The sequence below is a fragment of the Streptopelia decaocto genome (assembly GCF_964273445.1).
Source record: "Streptopelia decaocto genome assembly, chromosome: 8".
In the NCBI taxonomy this organism is placed as follows: domain Eukaryota; kingdom Metazoa; phylum Chordata; class Aves; order Columbiformes; family Columbidae; genus Streptopelia; species Streptopelia decaocto.
In genome coordinates, this window is record NC_138662.1 from 4,747,094 (window position 1) to 4,764,217 (window position 17,124).

Here is a 17,124-nt window from a genome sequence, read left to right on the forward strand (position 1 = left end):
GTCCCCATCCCCAGCCCAGCTGCCCTGTGGCCACCTCTGGCCATGCTGGGCGGGTGACGCTTTTAAATTATCTGTGGGGATGATGTCTGTGCTGGCGAGGAGGCCAGCTGGCTCTCTCTGGCACTGAGAATAAAGATGTGAATGTGCCCAGGTCTCGGGCATCACTGGGGAGGGTGAGGAGCTGGAACACAGGCTGGCACCTGGCATACAGCATCCCGGGACAGCACGGCATGTGGACACACAGGCACATGGATGCACGGACATACACGGGGGCAGCATGCACATATTAATAAGTCCATATAATAATAAATAATACATGCACAGCATCTGCACATGAATGCACAGCATGGATGTACAGACACATGCATATGGATGCACAGGTGTGCAAGAGGACAGCAAAGGACAAATAGACATGCATGCACAGGGTCAGTGGGCTCATGCACAGATGTACACGGGAAGGCACGGACATACAGACACTCCTACGCAACCACGTGGACAGGCAGACACGGATACACACAGCGGGACGCTCGCCGGGACACAGGCAGAAGGACGCGGGGCCAGCAGCGCAGCGGTGGGAACAGCAGACTCGCGGGGACACGCACCCGGGGGCGCTGGGCTCCACGGGCGCCAGGGGGCGCTGCGCTCCCACGCAAGGATCGGCCGGCGGGACCCCCGGGAGTGAGACCCCGAGGAACGGAACCCCCGGGAAGGGGACCCCCGGGCAGCAGGACTCCTGTAGTTAGGGCTGGGGACATCCTGTTCCCGGTGCCAGGGCAGCGGGTGCCCCCCAGTACCCCCCGTGGGCAGCGCCAAGCCCCCCAGCCCTGTACCATGGCACGGCTTCCTCCCCACAGCCCCAGCCCGGGCCCCTCTCTGCCCCTGCCCACGGGCACGGACAGCGCTTTACTGCAGCCGGCCCCAGGCCTGGGCACAGCGCCAGCTCGTTAGCGAAGCCTCGTTAGCACCGCGGCCCGCTCCCACGGGAACAGCCCTGCTGCCTCCACACCGGGCCCACGGGCCCTTCACACGGCTGGGCTGTGTGGGACGATGCTGCACCCTTTCCACTAGCACGGCAGCTTCTAGAGTGGAGCATCCCTTGCTGCCCCAGAAGCCCACTCGGTGGGTGCCAGCTTGGGGGGTGAGGAGTAGCTGGGGAGCCCAGGCGGGTGGCGAGGCTCTGCCGGGGTTTGGCATGGAGCTGGGGCGGCTTCCTGGGCACAGGCCAGCCCCGCGGGGCAGCTGGCACAGCCGGGATCCCTCCTCGGGCTGCGTGGGGGGTCCGATTCCCAAGGGAGCCAACCTGGGAGCCGGGGATGGGGCAAGTGCCAGTGGTATCTCCTGCCGCCCTGGGCAAGAGCTGCTGGGTGCCCCATCCTGCCCAGTGCCACCCAGCTCCATCCTTTGTCGCGGGCATCCCCGGCCTCGGCACCGGCCAAGGAGCTCCCTCCTCCAGCAACATGGCACGTGGATCCCCGAGTGCTGAGCCCCATGGCGAATTATGGGACAAGCAGGTCCCCAAGGGCTGAACCACCACCCTGTGGCACTGTGCCCTCTCCGAGAAACAGCATCCCCCCACTTTGGTCCCACGGCTGCACCCGTCTGTCTCCATCCAAAGGACCTCAGTCTCAAAATGCAGCACCCAGACTCCACCTCTCTCCCCATGTCTATCCCGGGACACACCGTGGCCGGTGCTCGCCTGTCGCGGGACACACCGTGGATCCCCGCACGCCTGTACCCGGAGCTGCCGCTGGAGGGCCCATCTCGCCGGGCAGGAATGAGGCCCCGCCCCTCTGCCCGCGGCGGCCCCGCCCCACCAGACCCCGCCCCTCGCCTTGCCCCACCCATGGGCCCCGCCCTTCCGTCGGCCCCGCCCCACGGCGGCGCGCAGGGGCGGGGCGGGCGGGGCCGGGCAGGGCAGAGCCGCGGGCGCGCGCAGGCAGCCGCCGCCGCCGCCATGGGCTGCACCGTGAGCGCCGAGGACAAGGCGGCCGCCGAGCGCTCCCGCATGATCGACAAGAACCTGCGGGAGGACGGCGAGAAGGCGGCGCGGGAGGTGAAGCTGCTGCTGCTGGGTGAGACCTCCGGGATGCCCCCCGGGCCCCTCCCCCTGCACACCGCAGGGGCTCCCCCGCCCGGCCCTGCCGGAACCGGGCAGCCCCGCCACCCCCGCCCCGTGCTGCACCGGAGCGACCCTGGGTACCAGCCCGCGGGGTACCGGCCGCGCCCCGGGCATCCGCTAGGGGTGGGATGCTGGCCGCATCCTTCGAGGTTCCCCTCCAGTGGCGTGTCGGCCCCATTTCGGGGATCCCCCCTGGAGTGGTGTGTCTGCCCCGCCCCAGGGTGCCGGGTTCTCCCGCAGGAGTGAGATGCTGCCCCCCTAGCAGGCCTTGGGAATCTCCTCTGGAGCAGGGTCCCAGCCCCACTCTGGGCTTTGGGTAATTCCCCTGGGAGTGGGGTGCCAGCCCCACTCCAGTCCTTGAGCATCTCCCTAGGAGTGTGGTGCTGGCCCTACAGCAAGCCCTGGGTGTCCCTCGGGAGCAGGGTGCCAGCCCCACCCTGGGCTGTGGGGCTCCCCCCGGAAATGAAGTGCCAATCCCACCTAGCTGTGGTACTGTACACCCAACCCCGTCGGCGTCCAGCCTGGGCATATTCCTTTGGGGTGCAAGTGGGGGCACCCCTACCCTCCTGGTGGCTGGGGCCCCCAAGCAAAGAGCCTGGGCACCCTATCCTGCCTGCCCAGGACCCCCCAAGCCATGCTAGGGGGCTCCTCCATGGGCTGCCCTGGCCCTAGGCTGGTTGGGGGGGAGGTAATGGGGCTGATGTGCACCCGCTGCCCCACACCTCCCCCTGCCTGGGCACCGGGACAGGCCGAGTGCCTCCATCCCACCTTTGCCCTCCACTTGCCATGGGGAGTTAGGGGGCTTGGGCAGCTGGCTCTGCCCCACGTGCTGCCCACAGTGGGCAGGGCCCCCCACAGCCCACGGGCCCTCTGCCCCACGGACACCCGATTTTCATACCGATAACGGGCCGCTTGCGCTCTTCAAAGCGACCCGGCGATGCTCCTGTGGGCGTTCACAGACCTGCCCTGTGCCTGCAGGCAAGGCAGCCACTTATTTATTTTAATTTATTATTTACTTTTTTAATAACTCCCAGTTGAGGGTTTTGTTCCCTTTCCGAAATTCCCAGGGAGATCCTGGCTCCGGCTGTGATGCAGGAGCACGCGGGGCTCCCACGGCACCGTGGCGGGGTGGCGGGACCCGGGATGGGCAGAGAAATCCCCGGCTGCTGCCTGGGGAGTGCCGGCAGAAAATGTCTTTGGGCTCGTCGCCGTCGGCAGAGGAAGCCGCCAGCAGCAGGAAGTCACGCCGAAATCCGGCAGTCCTTTATTTGCTCAACCCCTGCCTGCCTTGAGAAATACGTAATTAACGCCTTGAAGCACTCGTTTAACAGAGTGCTTAGGTTTTTTTGGTTTGATTTTATTTTTGCCTTGGCGTGAGCTGTGCCGGCGGCAAGACCCATCCTCATGGGGGCCGGGCAGGCATCTGCGCTACCGGGGGGGCTCTCGCTGGTTGTGCAAGCTGGCTGACCTGCTTGTTTCCGGGGAGGGGACGGTGCCGGCGGAGTGAAACCCCACGGGGTTTGCAGGCTGGTGGGGAAACACGTGGTCCCCCCTTCACCGCCCGGGCCTTGCTGTCACCGCGGCTCCTCTTGAACCGCTGCTTGGCACGAAATAACGGTGCTGGGGTGCAGCTGGCCAGGGGGGTTGGCACCTCCATTTCTCAGGGCATGGGGAGGTTTCAGGGCTGGCTGGGATGGGCAGCATCACTCCAGTGCTGTTGGCACTGGGGAGCCTGGTGGGTGCTGAGCATCACCAAGGGGCAGCCAGGGGCTCGCTGGTTGGTGAGGATCATTGTGTGGGCCGGCCAGCCAGCACCCCTTACCCCATGTCTGCTGAAGCGGGATAGGAGGAGGATGGACATGCTCCCATCTGCTGGGGCTGGCGTTTGTGAGTGGTGTTTCTGATCTTGGCAGGTTTCTAAAGCCAAAAATAGAGCAAAACAGGTCTTTTTTTTTTTTTTTTTTTTTTTTTTTTACTTTTTTTTTTTTTGTTTTTAATGTGCATTTATTTTTTCCCCTCACAGCTGTTCAGGTCTAAATAGCACCGGAACCTTGGGTCGGTACTGCCCATTTCTGAGCCGCAGCCAGAAAATCCTCCCAGGCTGTCAGGGAGTGGCTGTGGAGGTGGGGCCGGCTGTCCCCCCCACACGGGTTGCTGCTCGCAGCATTCCCCCTTCCGCGAGAACCCCTTGAGGTGGGGATGCAGTGCCAGGAGATACTCCCAGCATGCCTGCTCCTTACCCTTCCTGTGGCTTATTATTTTCCCCATGATTGGAGGAAAATTTGGAAGGAAAAATTAAGGAGGAAAATTGCTTCACCCTTTGTGCCACATCAGCCCACAGCACAAAGAAATGCCTCTTCCAAGCACCACGTGGTTTTGCCAGCAACTTGGCTTGGAGCTGCCGGTGCAGCTGGGCAGGACGCGGTGTGAGCGGAGAGCATTGGTGTTGGCGTGCGGGAATGCAGGTCTGTGCCGGACACCGGCACCGCAGAGGGCTTGGGGCTGCCTGGTGGAGCCACCTCGGCTTGGTGCTGTGCCCTGTGTGTGGCCGTGATCCTGCCTCCGCCTTTACTCCTCCACAGCAGGTGAGCTGGAGAGGGACAGACGGACACATGCCATCGGTGCGGTGGGGGAAGCAGGACCCCCTGGCAGCACCCGGCACAGCACTGCTCCTGCCCACGGCACCTACCGCTGGTTGCTGGCTTGGGCAAATAGGTTGCTTGCCGGATGGTTTGAAGCTCTGGTCTCTGATGGGGAGAAGTCCATAATGGAGCATTGTCCCCTTCCCTGCCACTGGAAACCGAGAGCCTCCTAAGGTTTTGATGCTGAGGAAGGCCGGGAGATGCCACTGGCACCTGAAGGTCCCCGACGCCGGTTCACCTACCACACAGAGTGGTGCTGCCAGCAGCTCCTGGTGCTACCGCCAGCTTGTTGGCATTGCCAGGGCTCAGACTGCTGGAGTCACCAGCCGTTTTGCTGGGCAGCAGAGGAGGTCAGGTCCTGCCCAGCCCAGCTCCCTGCCCACGGGAGCTGGGATGCTCCGGGGGATGCAGGATCAGCGACAGGCAAGCGGCCACTGTGCTCAGAGCCCCTAATTCCTCATCTTCCTACGAAGGATGAAGAAAGCAAAAGGATTTATTTGCTGCTCAGGAGACGTTTGAGGCAGGGAAGGTGCTTGGGGCAGTGGAAGTCAGTGGTGGGTTGATTCCCAGTGTTTTTCGGTGCTGTTTAGGTGGAGGATGCTCCCCTTGCACCCCACCTGGGCAGGGTCACACTGGGATAAGTCATGCAGGCAGCTGCCTGTACCGAATCCTGCACTGTGGCTGGGGCGAGGGCAGCCCAGGCAGGGCTTGGCAGCTTTATATTTATTTTGTTTTGGGCTTGCATAAAAATAGAGGAAGGGAGGGACCAGCTGTGACTTTCGGAGGCTGCGTTGCCCCAGCCCTGCCCTGGGCTCGCGTGCGAGCAGACGGGTTTGCTGCGTTTTGTTGGGTCTTGGGGTTTTGCATTTGTCCCTCCTGCTGCCCCAGCCCAGGGTGATGGGAGGGGACTGGGCCCTCCCTTTGATGGGAACACTGTTGGGGTCCCAGTGGTGTTTTTGGTCATGAGCCAGGAGGTGTCGTGGTGGGGTGTGGGCAGAGAAGAGCTCAATGCTGTTAGATCCAGGGGGACCCTGCACCCTGCTCCCTGGAGCTGGTGACTGAGATGGGGATGGGGCCACTGGTGGTGTCCCAGGTGCAGGCAGCTCCCCTCCGCTCCAAGATGAGTGCTTAGCCTTTGCTCAGGAGTGGCGGCAGGCTTATATGTTTATATTTTACATATTTTTTTACACATATGTATTAGAAATATATTTGATATATTTAAAATATTTGTTGCTCTTTTGTATATATATATTGCTTTTTAATATGGAGTAATATATATATATCAATTTTTTATATATATGTCTTAAAAAGCATATATATATAGAGAGAGAGAGCTTTACACACATGTATATTTTTACGGAAGGTCTCCCGTGGGCTGAGCGCACCCAGGGTTGCGGGTGCTGGGATCGGGATGTGCCCGGGTGCCGTAGCCAGTGCAGCCTGGTCTCTCCGCAGCCACCGGGTTTCCTACTCCAGGCCGGAGGTGACTGAATCACCGGGGCCGGGGGAGCCGAGCAACCCCCCATCCCCACCGGTGGAAACCCCGGGGAGCAGGGTGCCAGCGGGATCCCGGCTGTGCCGCTGGGTGAGCTCCAGCCCCATCAGGGCGGGATGGGGGGGTTGATGGCACCCAAATGCGGGGTCACGGCACAGCTGGGATGGGGGCAGGGGTGTGGCTGGTGCCAGCTGGGGGGGAGCAGGGTGGCTGCGGCCGCGGCAAAGGCCGAAACAGAGCAGCAAAGTTCTGGGATTCCTGGAAAAAGCTGGGCACAAGGATAGTTTTGTCCAGCTTGCGAACACCAGCGGCTCTTGTCGGCACCAGGGGTGCGTTTGCCATACTCCCCCCGGGAAACCGCCACCTCCTCCCCATGTGTTCCAAACATCCTTCCTGCTGACAATTTATTTATATTTTATTTATTTCTTTGTTGTGATTTTTTCCTCCCTGTGTCGCCATTGGCTGCCTTGGACAGAGACATCTGTACCTCCCTGGTGTCCCCCAGTTTCTGAGGGTCCTGCCTGGGGACGTGGCATCCCACCGGCCGTGCGGGCTCCTTCTGGGAAGCGGCCAGCCCTGTGCCGGAATGGGACGGCCCCTGGGAAAAACGCCCTGTGTCGCTGTGGGGTTTTAAAAAAATGCGATTATTTTTACAGCAATTTTCCATCTATTTTGGGTAGGAAGGAAAATGTTGAGGGGAATCTCTTTTTATTATTATTTTTTCAGTCTTTAGGGTAACTGCTTTTAACACACACCTTTGAAAATCCCATTTGATGGCAGGGACCTCATAGGTGCCAAGGGGGTGAGCTCTTCAGCCGTCCCTCTGCCCAGCTGTCTGTCTGTCTGCCCTGCAAGGAAGGGGGTCAGCGGGTCTGGCCGTAAAAACCCTCAGTAAATCCAGGCACAAGTGATAGCTGCTGTTTGCTGGGCCGGGAAAATTTGCCGGTATAGCGGCTGGGGATGGGGCTGTGGGGATGAGGATGGCCCTGGACCCATTGGTGGATTGAATTCCAGCTTCTCCCTCATAATAAGGAATATTTTCCAGCTGTGCATTGCTTCCATCCATGCCCGGACATTTGACGGCATAAGAAAGGATAGTGCTGTGCAGCAAGATGGAAAATCCCCTCTCTGTGATGCCGGGTGAGGTGGACCCCAAAATCTGTGACCAGCTTCCTATATATACGACATTAAATACATGCCTGCCAGAAAGCATCTTAAATCATAGGCTGCAAAATACATGTTGGCTAAACAGATTTTTCACCGGTGGATTAACAGGGTGTTTTGGAGTGGGGTAGCTGCTTGCTTGTTTTAAATTTTTGATGATTATTTTTAACAAAAAAAAGAGGGAAATCAGCCCGAGAGAGAGGTCTCCTCCTATTTTTGGCAGGCGCCGCTCCAGGAACAAGCGCTGCCTGGTCCCGGCGGGCAGGACTGAAGGGAGCCCAGCCGTGGGCTTACCCCATGGTGAGGGGTTTTTCTCCGTCCACCCGATGCCTGGCCGGCACGGGGGTCCAAAGGAAGCGAAGCCCCTCGCACGCTGCCTCCTGCCTGGTTTGGGCGGGAGGGTGGGAGCCGGTGGCTGGCACCCTGCCCAGGGATTGTTTTGGGGCTGAATGGACGGCAGCCGAGGTTTTCCGGGGATTGGAAACCCTTTCCCTCTGCCCTGCTTGCCCGGGGGGGCTGGGAAGGGCCTGCCCACCCTCGGTGGGGTGGAAATAGCCTCTCTGGGGGTGCTGTGGGAGTACAGCGGGGGGAAGCTGGGAACCTGGTATTAATTCAGGCCTGAATTAATGTTCGCCGCAGGCGTGTGGTACTGGGCGAGCTCCCAGCCACGAGTGGAGCTGCTGGTTTGAACTGGGGAGGCAATGGCACGGCTGTGTTCTGCAGGGGGGCAGAAGTGACCGGCCCTGGCGGCTGCCGCCGTGCCGGTGACTGTCACAGTGCCGGGAGCTGGCAGGAGGTCCCTGGGAAGTTGTTCTGTCCTGCGCAGGGAGCAAGTGGCAGTGGGGCAGATGGATCAGGAGGCTGGGGGACCACTGGCTGGCAGCTTGCCCTGGGGTTGCTTATCAGCAGGGTCCTCACTTGCTCTGTGCCTCAGTTTCCCTGTCTGGGCAGCCACAGGGAAGGGGGGTCAGGCACGATGAATGCAGCTGGCCACGATCCCTGAGCCGGGTGGTATGAGGTGGTGTGGCCAGAAACCAGAGATATTTAATGGAAAAAATGAAGGGATATGCAGAGTCCTTCCCTCCCCAGCTCTGGGCAGGAGTTGCCAGCGCTGACCACGAATGCCGGCCTGGCCGCGCTGGCGGGGCTGCGCCGGTGCCGCGTCAGCGTCCCGGGGTGCCGACTGGGGCTGGAGCAGCAGAGCCACTGGTACCGGCGGTGCCGGAGAGCCCTGCGTGACAAACGCTCCAGCGTGTGCAGTGTGGAAGCTGTGGAGTGGGATGGTTGCAGCAGTAAATAGAGGGTCTGTATAGCCTCAGTATGGCCCCAGCCTCGGGGGCTCTGTGCCCGCGGTGATGTCCCCAAGTGTGTGTGCCCGTCACTGTGGCTGTGTTTATGCCGGTAGCATGGGCAGAAGGTGTTTTTTTGTGCTGATGTGTCTCGGCTGCCATGATAATGGGCTCTGTTTTTCCTGGTTAATTTTAGCATAATCACAATTAAAAAAAAAAAAAAAGTAAACTCCTCTGTAATCGCTCTTCCCCCTCTGTGGCCGTGTTGGCACAGCCCTGCTGCTGCCTGCTTGGGGTCCCCTGTAAGGGTAGTGCCAGGGCTGAGGGCAGCAGTGGGGGGAACCCCCCAGAGGGATGGAGTGACACAGGCACGGGTTCAGCTCGAGGGTTCCCCTGGGACTGGCACCTGGAGGCAGGGACCATGCTGGTCCCCAGCCAAAGGGGGCTCGTCCTGCTGCCAGTGCCGGGGCGAGCCAGACGCTCCTCCATCTCAGTGACACTCCCTGCCTGGAGAGGGGACAAGAGACACGCACTGTGTCTTTCAGCTTCCCCTTTGAGCTTCCCCTTTCTTGCAGCCAGGGTGACTTCACTCCTTCCCCACTCCCAGCCTGGGGAGGAAGGGCTGGATGGGGAGCTGCATGTCTCCTCTGAACCCCTGGCATTCTGAATTGGGATGCTGAAAAATAAACCCATCCCAAAATCCACCAGCTTTTCCTGCTGGCAGCCTCCTCCGCAGCCGGGCTGGGCTGTGGGACCCATCAGGCTGCAAAGTCCACGCGATTTCAAAAGCAGCCTGGGGGAAGCTGCTCCCACTGAGGGCCACTCGAGATGGCTGGTGGAGGTGGCAGCTTCTTCCCCAGCTCCCTGGGGTGCTTGGCTGGGGGTGCCCAGCCCCTTGTCACTACCTGGTGGCACAAGCATCTCCTTGTCCTGGCCGCTGCCAGCTCCAGCTGTGTGCACGTGGTGGGGCTGATGCTCCATTGTCCCCCGACACAATGTGGATGTCAGATTTGGGATGCAGCTCTGCCTGGAGCTGGGATAGAGGGTGATAGGCAGGGCTTAGCCGCCCCCCCATCATCAGTTGTTCCCCACTCCCAAACTCAACTGAAGCCATGGATGCTAATCGTATTGGCTGCAGCACACTGGGACCGTGGGGCAAATGTTAGTATGTTTATGTCATTTTCATGGCCTGGAGCAGGTGTAATTTCTTGCTAGGTCCCACCCAGGCTCCCCTTTTCCTTCCCCTTTCTTGGCCCTGACATTCCCAGTGCCCATCCAAGCATCTGCTCTGGCGGATGCTGGGAGCTCTTCTCTGATGGCTGAGGTGCCCACTGCCCTCCCGCCCTGGGCTGGGGGTCCCAGTGGGGTGGGTGTCTCTGGCTTCAGGCAGCACCTCACTGCTCGTCCCGCTTTCTCATTTCTCTGCAGGTGCTGGCGAGTCTGGGAAGAGCACCATCGTCAAACAGATGAAGTGAGTGATCCTTGCACCACTGGCTCTGAAACCAGTGGTGGCTGGGGAAAGCTTCCCATTGGTGTTGCCACAGAGCGTGGGTGGGGGAAAGCACCCTGGGACGCCCAGCAAAGGGCTGACCTTGCCCGTGTCTCTCCCATGTCCCCAGGATCATCCATGAGGATGGCTACTCGGAGGAGGAGTGCCGGCAGTACAAAGCCGTGGTCTACAGCAACACCATCCAGTCCATCATGGCCATTATCAAGGCAATGGGGAACCTGCAGATTGACTTTGGAGACTCCTCCAGAGCGGTGGGTGCCCACTGTGCTGTGCCTGGCAGGGGTGGGGTGTCCTGGAGAGCAAAAGCAGATGTTCCCAAAGCTGGGCCAGGATTAAGGGTGGCCCTGGCCAAGCCCTGCTGCTCCCTGTCTAGCTGTGACTGCCTGTCCCTGGCACTGAGGATGTGGGGACCCAAGGCATAACCTGTGAGTGGACTGCCCTGGCACAGCCCCTGATGGGGGCTGTACAAGGATGGGGGTCCCTTGGGTCTCATTCCCGTCTACCGCTGGAGCTCCTGTCCTGCTGTCCAGGTGGGACATAGAGGGCTCCAGTCAGGTTATTTGGGGCAGAATGAGCTTTGTATCCCTTAGCTGATGCTTGAGTCCTGTTTTTTTCCCCGCAGGATGATGCTCGGCAGCTGTTTGCACTCTCCTGCACTGCCGAGGAGCAAGGCATCCTACCGGAGGACCTGGCCAATGTGATCCGGAGGCTGTGGGCTGACAACGGGGTCCAGGCGTGTTTTAACCGCTCCCGAGAGTACCAGCTGAACGACTCTGCTGCCTAGTGAGTACCCGGGCTCCTCTGCCCAGCTCAGTTGGATCCCAGCCCTGTGGCCCACAGCCTTTTTATTGAGCAACAGAAAATCCCCCTGGAGGCTGCTGTTCCCCATCGCCAGGCTTGGGGGCTGGTGCTGCCACTTCCCGTGCAGCGCTGGGGCTGAGCTGGAGCAGAACTGGGAAGGCGGATGTTTCGAAAGCTGTTTCCTCCTCTGGTGGGGTGCTGCGGCCCCCAGGAGGGGGGCAACAGGGCATCCCCCTCCTGCTGCTGCTCAGTGCCCACTGCCCTTCACCGGGGGACTCTCCCCCTGGTCTCCCTCCATGTGAGCACAGCCCGGGGGGCTTCCCTGTCCTGTGGCCCTTCATGGGCCATGAGCCATGAAGGCAAAAAAAAGGCAAGAAAAAGCCCCAAAGCGAGCACTGGGGACCCTTATGCCTGAACAGGATGAGTAGGATGCACAAGAGGCTTTTCTTTTTCTTTTTGCCCAAGTTTATATGAAAGACTTGGCATTACACAGGCATATTAGCCAGCTAACTCGTGTGGATAATTTGCCTGCATCTGCTTGGGTTTATCCCTGAAGAGATTTAATAAATAAGTTAATCTGCCTAAAATATGATTGCTGGAGTGGGTGGCGTGGCCAAGGCTGTGTTCAGCTCGCACAGTGCCCTCCTGCCCTCTCTGCCCAGACCCCGTGCAGTAAAGCAGTGCCGGGGGCAGCTCGTGCTGTGCCGGGACAGCCCTGCCAAGGCTGGCCCCGCGAAGGACTGAGCACCCTTAAGACTGGCTGCCATCCTGGGGGCTGCTTGGGCCCCTGTGTGCCAGCCCCGCTGTCCCCTCCCTCCTAGCACCGGCAGGTCCCTCTTCTGCACTGAGGTCACTGTGGGGAAGATGTTGCAGGAGAGCTCCTGGCAAACGCCGACCCCAGAGAGGCTCCTGCCGGCGCTTTCCTCCAGCGCCCGTGGCTTTCGCTTCCTCCAGCCCAGCACCCACCCACCTCCCCAGCCCCCTCCTGCTCAGCCCCATCGCTCCCAGCCGGTGCCGGCATGTCCCCGACAGTGCCGTGCTGTGCCGTGGGGGCTGATCCGGAGGCAGCGGAGACCCGGCAGGTGCCTGGCAGCTCACACGCACAGTTTGAGCAAATACGTCTGCAAATCAACTATCGCCTTAAGCGCATTTGTTAAGTGTTTGGTGCATTACGGGGGTTGGACAAGTATTAATTAGGAGCCCCCGCTGAGCTGTTGCTCCAGCCTTTCTCCAGCAGCACACGGGTGCCGGTGCGGCAGCCGATGCCCTGTCCATCCCCGCGGGGCTCGTGCTGTACCCATGGTGCCACCGGCACAGGGCACCCTGCGGATGAGGAGCCCCACGCTGTGCCCGCCACTCAGCCCCCCACACCCAGCCCTCTGTGGCAGCCCCCAGCCACCTCCTCTGCTGCCCCTTGGGGTGCAGGAGCTTGGGGTGCCGAGGTGGGTGTGAAGTCGGAGTGCCGCTGGTGCCGCGCAGGGCCCTGCCGCGGTGTTTCCTGTTGTTGTGTCAGCCGGAGCCGCCTGTGTTTCCGGCTGTTGTGAAGCTGCTCGGTGGTGGCGGGTGCCGGCCCCCACGCCCTCGCGCTGCTGCAGGGTCCCGGGGCACCCACGGCTCCGGCTGTGCCCTGGCACGCCAGAGGCTTCCCAGGAGCTGCCGAGCGGCCGTGCTGCCACTGCAGCCCGGGATCCCCGTGGCCTCACGAGCTGTAATCTGGCTTTCACCAGATTACAGGGCTGCAAAGGCCTTAATTAACACAAGCCTAATTTGCTTAAAGGAGCCCGTTTATTGTAACCCAATTAAAGGAACGTGAGCTGGAGAAATGGAAACTCGCCTTGATCCTCCCGGCATCCCTCTGCTGGCCCTGGCAGCTGCTGCGCCATCAAGACTGAGGCGTCATCGCTGCCGAGGTCTGCAGGGCAGGCAGTGCTGGTCCTGGGGGTCCCGGGATGGCCGGCAGCCCCCCCGGTCATGCTGCTCCCGGTCCCTCCAGCCACCAGCCTCCTGCTTCCTCCCAGGGCTCCGTCCCTTTGTGTTTTTGACTATAAATGGCACGGCGCCATCGATTGTTTCCGCCGGCGCTGCGACCGGTTGCCATAGCAGTGAATACTTTCCTCTTGCCGCTTCCCCTGTGCAAACGGCCAGGAAAATAGGGGGGGAGCCCCCCAGCCCCAGCTGTATCCTCTGCCCAACCACTGGTGCTGGCACTCTGCCCCCAGCCCTTGTTCCCGCATGTCTCCTTGCCACCCTGGCAGCTTCCCGCCCTGCCCTCCCTGTGGCTGGTAGGGCCGCGGGGTGACCCTGGGGTGTGGATGGGGTCTGCAGTGTTGCCTGGCTTGGCGCTGCCCACCCCAAGTGGGCGATGCTGAAGTGTGGGCAGTGGACTCTGGGGTGGTGTGGGGATGCCCCATGGGATTTGGGTGGGTCGTGCCCCACAGTCCAGCTTCCCTAGTGCCTTTCTGCTCCCTCCCCAGCTACCTGAATGACCTGGAGAGGATAGCCCGTGCCGACTACATCCCCACGCAGCAGGATGTGCTACGCACTAGGGTGAAGACCACTGGCATCGTAGAGACCCACTTCACCTTCAAGGATCTGCACTTCAAGTACGTCTAACCCTTTTACTTTTGCCTTTTCCAAGGCAAAAAAATACCCTTTCCTGCCCATGGCTGGCCGGATCCTGTTTGCGCGCTGCACACGTCAAACCCTCCCGGCTTTGCTCATGGCAGGAGCTGCTGCCTCAGAGAGAGCGGAAACCGCCAAAATAGCTGGAGCAGCCTCAAAAACGTCTCACAGGGCTCAGCCCGGGGGCGGATCCAGCCTCTGGCGAGGAGGGGAAGGGGGAAGGTGTCCTCCCGGTGCTGTGATGCTGCTTCCGCTGCGGGAAGAGCGCTGGGCGGAAACCAGGGGTCTCAGGGCTGGGAACCAGTGCCGCTGCCCCCCAGCACCTTGGGGTTGCTTTCCACCAAAAGCCTGTGGGAAAGAGTCAGGGCTCTGGTTTCCAAAGCTAAAAAGCTGGCATTGTGCATATCCCGGGGGATTTAGTCACTTGGCAACGGACCTGCTGGCAGAAATTTCTGCTGGGATCCTCCCTGAGCGCGGGGGGCTCGCAGGGATGCCCTGCCACCCTGGTGGGAAGGCAGTGTTTTGTCGCCCGTTGCCAGGGCGTGCTTTGGAGGTGGCAGCAGGGCAGAGGGGCTGGTGTGGGGAGGAGCACAGCAGTGAGGTTGGCTGTAGATGTGGCGCTGCTGCCAGGCTCTTGTCTGTGGAGGCAGAGCATCCTCTGCTGCCTGCTGCAGGAGAGGCAGGCGGTGCTCCAGCACCACCCCTGAGCCCTGGCGCTGCCATCCCGCTGAGCTGGCCACTCAGCTGAGCACCAGCAGCTCCCTGTGGTCCAGCAAAGCCCCGCGATGCCCGCTCCAGAGTGGGTCTCTGAGAGCATCTCCTGGAGCCCGGCTTCAGGGAGCATTGTGCTGACACCCCCTGGGAAAGGCTGCCTGGTTCTGCCCTGGCTCCTGGTGGGGATCTGGGGTCTGCTCCGACTGCGAGAAGAGCCTGGACACCGCCCTGTCCCTGGGATGGGCAATGGGTGCTGGCAGATCTGCAGTGCCAGCAGCACCCCTGTGGCAGAGGCACTGTGCTCTGCCCGTCCTGGCGCCTTTTCCTGGCACAGCTCCTGCTCCGGGGAAGCTGAGGCAGGAGTGGGGTGAGGGCGGTGGGGCCAGGAGCTGCTGCCCGTCACCACACTGTCTCCCGGCCCAGGATGTTCGATGTGGGCGGCCAGCGCTCGGAGCGGAAGAAGTGGATCCACTGCTTTGAGGGGGTGACAGCCATCATTTTCTGCGTGGCCCTGAGCGCCTACGACCTGGTGCTGGCTGAAGATGAGGAGATGGTGAGTGGAGGGGCTGGAGCCAGTGCTGTGAGCCAGCCCTTCCTTGGGGAGCACCCCTTTCTCTGGTGGCCACCAGTGCCCTGGCCAGCGTGGCCCAAGCCTTGCAGGGCTCTTGGCATCCCCTGCCGGGGCAGGCAGCAGTGGGGGAGGGGCAGCAATGGGGTGGGGGCTGCCTGGGGGTCCCTGCCTGGCTCAGGCTGCTTTCTCCTCTGCCAGAACCGGATGCACGAGAGCATGAAGCTGTTCGACAGCATCTGCAACAACAAGTGGTTCACGGACACATCCATCATTCTCTTCCTCAACAAGAAGGACCTCTTTGAGGAGAAGATCGTGCACAGCCCCCTGACCATTTGCTTCCCTGAGTATACAGGTATTGCAGGGTCCCTCAGTGCCCCTCCAGTCGCCCTGACAGGAGGAGCAGGTGGCACCTTGCCCAGGCAGTGTAGCAGGAGATGCTGGGGATGGAGATGGTGGCTCTCCTGTGCCCAGGGAGCAGCATGTTGAGGCAGCGAGGGGAGTGTGGTGGTGTTTGCAGTGCCCCAAGGGTTGGGGGAAGATGGGGAGACAAGAGGCAGCAGCCCTGGGGGTTTAGCTGAGGCTCCTTGTGCCTGGGGAACATCAATCTGACATGGGGGTGGTAGTGGGGGAAGCTGAGCCCAAACCAGTGCCAGTGGTGGAGGCAGCATGGGACAACCCCAACCCTGTGTCTCCTCCTCCTCCCCAGGGGCCAACAAGTACGATGAGGCGGCTGGCTACATCCAGACCAAATTTGAGGACCTGAACAAGCGGAAGGACACCAAGGAGATCTACACCCACTTCACCTGCGCCACCGACACCAAGAACGTGCAGTTCGTTTTCGACGCCGTCACCGACGTCATCATCAAGAACAACCTGAAGGACTGCGGGCTCTTCTGAGGGTGGCACTGCCCAGGTGGGTGCTGGTCTCGGTGGTGGCCCCCAACAAATGGGGTGATCACAGAGCAGAGCATCATCTGGGGCTCCGACCCCACCAGGCGGTCCCCCATCCTCAGTCCCCACCCACTCACCCCCACTCTCTCCTAGGACCCCTGGCTATGCCAGCGAAGGGAGGACCATGCCGCCCCCACCTCCTGCTTCTCTTCGGATTCATCCCTCCGCCCCCACCCCATAAAGAGACTTTTGGGTGTCAGTGCAGTGGCAGGGCCCATGTCCCCTCCGCTGCCCTGCTCACCCCCCACCATCCTCCTTTTCCTTGTCGGCGTCACCCTTTCTGCCTTCCTGCGGAAAATGAGGTTTTCATCTTGGTTTTTAACCCCTGAACCGCCCCAGCCCCCCTGTTCCTTTGCTCCTGAGCCCTGGCGCTCTCACTGTTTACATTGCAAGTGTTGCTGGCACGGGGTGGGGGGGACACAGGGGTCCCCCTGGGGACACCCACCCTGCTGAAAACACAACCAACAACATTCCTTTTAGTAAGCCACAAAAGAAAGAAAAGGAGAAGGAGAAGAAAGTGAAAAAAACAAAAACAAACAAAAAAAACCAAACACAACAGTGCGCAAAAAAAACACCACACCACACTGGCTGGGTCAAGGTTGCTTTTTACAGAAACCTTTTTACCAAACTATTTAAAAGCGTCAAGTGCTACGTGGAGGCGGTGCCCTCCATGGCCAGCCCACCCCCCAACCGTGTGCCTTGGGGGGGGTCTGCACCCCACCCCGCCTCGCTGCCCCCTGCCCCGCTACCCCGAGGGACGGGCAGCCCTCGGCGGGCAGCGGCTGGGCAGGGGAGTGGGTAGGGGGTGCTGCCCGTTGCCTGTATCCCCCCCTCTTTCTAAGCCTAGTTTTGTAGGGCTAGCTGTTGCGTTGGGCGAAAAGAGCCCGCTGTACAGAGCGGCCCCTGCTGTCCCCCCCCTAGCCCGGGGGGCCCCCTCAGCCGGTGCCCGCGGCCTCGCTTTTCCCACAGGATGTTTTACCGAATCGTTCACATGGTTTGAAATAATAAAATGTAGAAACAAAATAAAGCGGAAATATGTATGTACTGATCCCCCCCATGACCTAGGGGTGGGGGTGGGTGGCTCACCTCTGTGGGAGGGCTGGGGGATCCCCAGGGGTGGGAGAGGGTGGACCCCAGGAGTGCTGGCTCAGCAGCTGTGGGAGCTGCTGTGGGGGCTGTGACCACCCCCTGGCCATGCAGTAGGGGGGTGGTGGCATCCAGGGGTTCCTGGCACCCAAGGGGCCCC

General features: G+C 61.0%; 1 protein-coding gene across 1 annotated transcript; it reads left to right on the forward strand.

Moving 5' to 3' along the window:
• The first annotated feature begins 1,893 nt into the window (after positions 1–1,893).
• Positions 1,894–16,905, forward strand: GNAI2 (G protein subunit alpha i2). Its single transcript, XM_082060038.1, has 9 exons — positions 1,894–2,072; positions 10,138–10,180; positions 10,329–10,470; positions 10,842–11,002; positions 13,495–13,623; positions 14,780–14,909; positions 15,126–15,279; positions 15,634–15,840; positions 15,972–16,905. Exons 1-8 carry the CDS (start codon positions 1,955–1,957, stop codon positions 15,822–15,824), a joined length of 1,068 nt encoding a protein of 355 aa, XP_081916164.1. The 5' UTR covers positions 1,894–1,954; the 3' UTR covers positions 15,825–15,840; positions 15,972–16,905.
• The last annotated feature ends 219 nt before the right edge of the window (positions 16,906–17,124 follow it).

What these genes read in the sequence shown, in the direction of transcription:
- GNAI2 (XM_082060038.1), top strand. Translation starts at nt 1,955, where the DNA reads ATGGGCTGCACCGTGAGCGCCGAGGACAAGGCGGCCGCCGAGCGCTCC. An exon ending in TGGCTGAAGATGAGGAGATG is followed by an intron (nt 14,910 to 15,125) that starts GTGAGTGGAGGG and finishes CTCCTCTGCCAG; the next exon opens with AACCGGATGCACGAGAGCAT. An exon ending in TTGCTTCCCTGAGTATACAG is followed by an intron (nt 15,280 to 15,633) that starts GTATTGCAGGGT and finishes CCTCCTCCCCAG; the next exon opens with GGGCCAACAAGTACGATGAG.